We start from the raw sequence: 7,062 nt of genomic DNA on the forward strand, positions 1-7,062 counted from the left end.
GGAGTGCACAGTTATTTAGCTTTGAATGTTTCTATGTTACATAAAAGCTTGCTGATGTGTCAAGCAACATACCCTAAAAGTAGCAACAGTATAGAAATTCAGTCCACGAAAAGCATCCCAGGGTTTTTTTCGCTGCATGTATGTGTTTATTATTACCTTATTTAATGTATTCTTTTATATGAATTCAAAGTTGTGTATGTGAACATGGTGGCTTAGAGATGTGCCTTTACTTACCTTGTATATTCTTCTGTTTAATGCAAAGCCCCACCACCTCCTAAGCGAGCTCCAACCACTGCACTGACCTTGCGGTCTAAGTCAATGACCTCAGAGCTTGAAGAGCTTGGTAAGAAAGTGTTTTTTGACAAGCATGCTGGCATAATAGAACTGTAAACCTCTCTCTAGAAGTATAGATGTTAAATTGAGTAAAAGGAGCTGCACTGTTTACAATATGTAGACCAGAAAAGGTTTTCAGAATGCTGCATCTTTGGAGAGTTCAACTCTGCATGAGTCGCATGAATGATTTCTGTTTAAACTTGTGCCTCTCCTGCTACGCCAGAGAATGTTTGATATCTTTTATGCATCATCCAAGTTTGGCACATCTACTCAAAAGTAATGCCGTGTCGTATTTTGTTAGCTTTGCTTTCTAAATTTTCAGTTCATCTAATATTGTTTTATTTTAAATTTCTGTGGCCTCTCCTTAGTGGATAAAGGTAAGCTGCCAGAAGCTGTTCTTAAAAAGCTGACAGTGTTAAAGCAGCTTCGACTTCAACTTGTTTTCATTAGATTCTGATCTGAAAAAGTGCATATTATGATATCACTTTGACTTCTGTGCATGACATAGATTTAGTTCTTCTCATTATTGGTAATAAAAGTATTGAGCATTCAGTCTTTTATTTGCTAATATTAAGAAATGGGATTGTAGATTCCTTTGCTTGATCATCCACATTCTAGAGATGCATAATTCTTTGGGAATTTTGATTTATTTTCTCGAAGTGAGGAAGGTAATTGTTGGTTTCTTCCTGATTTTAATTTGTTAGATCATTGAGAAGTAGAATTTCTGCAGCCAGACTAAGTAGTATGCTATGAATGGACCATATATACAAAGAGAAAAGCCCAGTCCATATTTATATATGGCCATTACACTAAAAAAGTGTCTTTAGCTGGTGACAATTGAGTATTAAAACAAACCACATCCCCCGTTGAAAAGCAATAGGGTCTAGCATACAATAAAACCATTTTCCCATGTAACCCTACATTGATTTAAATATTTAAGTTTTATAATTATTATTTTTTCTGATATGGGCCAACTGGAAGGAATCAAAGCCTTGTGGCCACTTTTTTGGCCCTGGAAGTCAATGTTTCCTGTGGCAGATGGTTCCCATCCTTCTTTAGTGAGTCAAGTCACCTAGCTTCAGTAGAGTTCTTACCAACAAAGGGGTGCTGAAGTGGTTACTGTCTTCTCAAGGGTATAATCATCAAATGAAGATCAAAATGAAACAGACTGAATATTTAGTTCTAGCAGATCTCAGAAAATTTGATTTTTTTTTCTGTGCTAGGGAGTTTAAGAGTTTCTACAGTTTGTGAATGCTCCATAAAGTTTCTTCCAGGATTTAAAAGTAAAATATTATTTCTGGAGCCACATTTGGAGTTGAGGTGTTTTGATTTGTTTGCCTTTCATGGAGTGTTAAGTGGCTGTTAAACTTTGCTGATTTATCCACAAGCTTTCCCAAGGGGACAGGAATATTTAGACACCATTTTCCCCCCCTTCATTATCCCCTTCTGCAAATCACTTTCAAACTGAGGATAATCTTCTATTTCTCTTTTCAATCTTACATAGTAGACACTGTTCTCAGAGCAGAGAGAAGTATTTTCCAGGGGAAAATAGATTATTAATAGTAATATCACCTCTGCAGTGGAGACCATCATATTTTAGCTTTCTCAGCCCCCTGTTCATGTTATGTAGTATTTGATCTGATGTTTCTTCTCATCAGCTGGCAGAAACCACTGCAACTCTTGTGACTAGCAACTATGGGACATATTGAACCTTTAAGCCCATTTCCCATCCATATCTTTATCCAGCTGGGGCAAATATTACATTGGCAAGACTTTGCTATTCTGAAGAATAGTCCTGAACTATGTTCCAGAAATGTACGTCCCCTAATAAAGCTGTAGGAACACTAGAGCATGGCAGAAATGTCTTCTTCCTAAGCAAGACTGTAAATGCCAGTTCCATGATACTCTGAACATTTGCCACCCTAGCAAACAATATGACTACTGTTATAAATAACATCTGTGGTCAGCTATTTTAATATCTGTCCTGTTAAAGGGCTGTGATCAGAAAGAATTCTTAAATTGCACCACAACTGAGCAAGCTTCCAAAGAGAAAGTGTTCTCACTATCATCAGTTAAAGTTGTCTTCTGACATAAACCACAGATTATATGTGTCTATTTATATATAATTTATATATCCTTATATGTATATGTGTATATATTGGACATCTGTATGAACCATGAGAACACCCACATTTTTATATCCATTAAACTATCTAATGAATAAACATTTGGTTTCATAACATATATGCAAACTAAATAGGAATTATGTATAGATGAACACTGTGGATGTTCTCATCAAGATATATGTGTAATATTTTTTTCTGAACTGAGGAAACTCATGGTCTCAATAATGTCTTGTGGCAAAGAAATTCCACAGGCTAATTATGTGCTGTGTACAAATGTATTTCCTTTTTATTGGTTTTTAAATGTGATGCCTTTAATTTTATTGAATGTCCCTTGTTATGTAGTAGAAGAAAAAGATAACTAGGAATTCCCCATTTGTTCTCCCTTAAAGTAAATGTTTTTGTAATTTCTCCTAGCTAAACTGGGAGAAATAGTTTATTTATTCTTCTAATTTATACATCTTGCAGTCTTTACAGTCACTTCCTTTGCCTGGCTCTGAACTCTGCTTAATGGTTTTATTGACATTTTTAGCTCCTCTGTTCTCCATAATACTGAGCAGACATCTCAGTTCTTCTCTCTCAAATGAGTTATCCCAAACATATGGCAGATAACGTGTGCTAATGATTCCTTCCCACCTCAATCTGCAAGGAATGGAAAATGCCCCATTACCATACTTTGAAAGCCCCAGTATCAAGAATTTGCCCCAATTACTGTTTTTTAAGAAGAATATAGAAAAAATAAATAATTGTACATGTATCCCTAATATCTGCAGGGGCTCAATGTTTTGTAGTTAAGTTATAAACCCTGATAAACCGTGCTTCTGGCAAGCTGTTTATCTGCTGTGGCTTGGTAGATACGTGCATAGTCGAGTAGCAGGGAGAGACTAACTTCTTAGATGGAAGACAAATGTTTGTGCTCAAAGTGACAGACAAAGGATTTAGCATAAAAAAAATGACCTTCAGAATTGATTCACAGTTCATTCCCTTTCTATTTCCAAGCTTCAGTACGGAAGAAGAAGGGTAAGGGGAAGCATTTTGTCTCTTGTTTAACCTGTTTCTCACCTTTCCATAGTGAAGGATAATAACATAATGTAAATGTTGGCATATGGTCCAGTTTATTTTATGGTGTCAAATGTACATTAATTATTGTATATGTTTTTTAGTTATTTAGTTAATAAATTGCAAACACACTAAGAACTCAAACAGAAGACTACATTTGAAAATATTCCCCACATTTCTTCCTTTTGTCTCCTTTCCTTCATCTTGCCTTTTTTTCCCCTTCTTTGTATCCAACTCTTTTCCAAACCCTTCCATATCATCTCCTCACAGTTACTGTGCTGACTGGCAGCCACAGAGAACACGTGGCCAGTAACATATCCTCAGTGTAGTCCTACGTTAGTGACTTCACTTGTCTTTCTGATGGCCAAGTGTTGCTCCCATGACCACACTGTCTCTGTCTCAGGAGGTAGGGATCTTGCACACAACACTTGAACTTTTCACCTGGAGAAATGCTGCTCTGCACAATTTTCAGTTTTCACTAGAACATCTTCCACGCTGTCCCGTATGCATGGAGTGCCCTCCCTGGACTGATTCATAAGGCCACTACCTTCTCCTTGAAATCTCTCCTCAAGACCCACTTCCCCTACAAGCCCTGTTAGTAACCATCCAAGTAACGTTGGCTAGGCAGAGGGGCAGGTAGAAATAGTGGTGCTATCTGAATAGCTTTTTTATTTTTCCTAAATGTAATTCAATATATGTGTATGCAAAGTTTGTTTGTGTTTAGCTGTATTTTTCCATACTCCTGTTCTGTCATTTTGCTTCCTTAGATTGTAAGCTCTCCTGAGCAGGGCCTGTCTCATCTACACGTTTTCATGGCGACTAGCCCAAGGAAGAGTCTTGTAGCCCAAACCTCCCTGAGCCCCTGGTTGGTAGGAGGGAGAACAGGCTGTGTCCTGCTCTTTGGCCAAGTTCGGTGTCACAGAAAGGAAAGCTAGGCTGTCAGCAGTGTCTTCTCTCAACAGGGAAGCTTTTGCTTTTTAACATTGAAAAGGATGAAAATGGGGGGTTTTTTTACATTCTTTATTTTTCTGCTCTTTCCTGACCTCCTTTCAGGTCCAATTAGTAGTATTTTCCATTCTCTGTTCAGATGATATGACAGAATAACCCCCATTCCTACTGCTATTTTTATGTGGGAAAAAAAAAAAAAGTTTTGGCAGCACGTAAAAAAATCTTTATATTGCTATTGTAGAGTCTTTTGCCAACCAAAAATCCAGTTTTCTGGCTCACAGGTGAGAAAGGCATTAAGATGAAAGTAATGGCTTTTGTGTTTCTGTTTGACTGGTGGTGTTGGTTGTCTGTTGAGAGCAGTTCTGGATTATTGGGAGGATAGGAGATGGACATAGGCTGTATTTTTGATATTCAGGATAGAAGGTAGGATGGCTGTGTCTAAAGAGAAAGGGGATAAAAGCTTTAGGTTCAAGCAGTGTGGGTTGGGCAGTATTATCATTTTATTGTGGTTGCATAGCAAAAATTACTAAAATGTAAACTGGACTTCATCTGTGCCACTGACTTCCTACTTACTGTAGTTGCCTGACTCAGAGAGATTGCATCCAACCTCAAAATGTTTGTTTGGAGGGGGTGTGTTGTCAGTAGTGACACTACTTTCTGGATTTTGGGGGACATTGGGGATGGATGGGGAAAAGGTGTTCTTTTTTCTGTTGTGACCGATAGGTTTCCAAGAATTTTTGAATGACTAGTTTATGGCAACATGTAGAGTAAGAGTTAGTTGTAGCAGCAATTTTTCAGAGGCAGCACTTAAACTATAATTCCAGGTAATGTCTAGTTAGCCTGTTAATACTGAGGACTAACCAAAATATTCATGCGGCAAAATTAAAGTCAAGATTTGAAAATACTCTAAAAAGAAAGCATGAAAAGAAAAAAAATATTGGTTATAAATTTCATCATTACAGAAAATAAGTAGCATTAGAGATTCAAAATTAATATTTAAAAAAATTAAATTTAACTCTGCTCATAAAAAGTTTATGTGGCTCATGAAAAACTGGTCTTGAAGCAGTTTTTCCTTTACTTTTTGTTTTGACTGGTTTAGCAATAACTTCTTGTGGATAGAGGATTTTAATTTAGGAACACATCCATAAACTAAGATCTGTAAATGTCTAGGTATGTGATTTAGAGGTTTCATGCTCTTAAGCTTTTTTTTTATTACTGCCAGGAAATGGGTTTGATTTATTGAGTAATGTGGGATTACTAAGAACTAAGTGAGAACTAAGCATGCTTAATTTTAAAAACCTAACATAAAAGTCCTCTAAGAACAAGTACAAAATTAAGGTTAGAGCAGGTTAAATTTTCATAGTGAAATGGGAATGACCAGGTAAATAATTCTTCTGCATTAATAAATATAACTTTGACAGTGTCACACAAGTGTCAGTTGTGAGCTGGGGCTGGGGGGTGGTTGGTTTGTAGATTTGATACGATAATCAATAGAAAATAATCCCTCTCTATGTGTTGATGCTGATCTTTGGATTTTGATGGGGGCTACAGCACCGAATACAAATGTAGGGTTTTCCTCCTTTGAACAGTTTAGCTGCTAGAACCACCTCTCAGATCCAGAATAACTGTGATATCATCACCACAGGCTGTTGTTACCTGGCATCAAGTCTTAGCGGTATTGGAATAGAAAAAATATCAGTTGATGGCATTCAAAAGAAATATTATTAGCTCTGTCTGCAATAAGCATCCACACTTCATCCCATTCCTGTTGTCCATTGTTTCAAAGGTGGCACATTCTAATGGCATCTGAAACAATGAAATTGCAGAGCAAATACATATAAATGAATGCCAAGCAGCGGCTTAGCTTGCAGTGTTATGTTCTGTTTGAAGAAACCTCTCACAAACTCGTCTGGGTTCAAAAATAGTTTTTTTATTTCACTGTGGTGAAGTTGATGATGGAGATTTGTCTGCAGGAAACAATGGAAATGCCACCAAAGCAACTTTTACAGCACTCACAGCATCGACTCCTTTGATAGTTCCCAGCATCTGCAGTGCTTCTATGTAGGAAGAAGCTTTTCTGATCTTCACCAGACACTGTATTTTAGAAGATGAGAGCAAAAGGCATCAAGCTGAACGAAGAATTCTTGAAGGGTATCCTTGTAAGTAATCGATTTGCATTACAGATTTGAAATTCTAATGAGATAGCAATAGAATAATGAGATAAAGGTTGTCGTCAGGCTGTCGTTTTCCACAAGCATAAAGCAGTGACTCTGGGTGGAATTTGTAAAATACGTGTGTGGAAAAAAATACAGGCCCCATTTTTTGTTGGTGTAGCACGGTTACAGGTTGTGTGACTTGTAGTCTAAGTTGCTGGGAGTCCACAGCAGTGCAAGAAGGAATAGGATCAGGACCATGCCTACGACATGGGTGCCTTTAAAACACTTTGTAAGAGAAAAGTGTTGAAAATTGGCACATTTCAAGGAGAGCGATGCTAACCCTACATTTTCCACTAAAAAAAAAAATTGGCACCTAGCTGGCAATGTGCCTATTAGAAACTTTTGACACAGAATCTTAAATTAACAGGTAACCCTCACTGCTG

General features: G+C 37.3%; 1 protein-coding gene across 1 annotated transcript in view; it reads left to right on the forward strand.

The window, feature by feature from the left end:
* The window catches only part of SHANK2 (SH3 and multiple ankyrin repeat domains 2), a 39,438-nt gene that overhangs the window by 4,312 nt on the left and 28,064 nt on the right, over nucleotides 1-7,062 (forward strand). The window contains exons 3-5 of the mRNA XM_008944283.1: nucleotides 263-343; nucleotides 702-710; nucleotides 3,456-3,476. Of these exons, the coding sequence (XP_008942531.1) occupies nucleotides 263-343; nucleotides 702-710; nucleotides 3,456-3,476 (111 nt within the window). The remainder of the gene's footprint in view (nucleotides 1-262; nucleotides 344-701; nucleotides 711-3,455; nucleotides 3,477-7,062) is intronic.

Source organism: Merops nubicus, unplaced genomic scaffold (assembly GCF_000691845.1).
Source record: "Merops nubicus isolate BGI_N331 unplaced genomic scaffold, ASM69184v1 scaffold9107, whole genome shotgun sequence".
In the NCBI taxonomy this organism is placed as follows: Eukaryota; Metazoa; Chordata; class Aves; order Coraciiformes; family Meropidae; genus Merops; species Merops nubicus.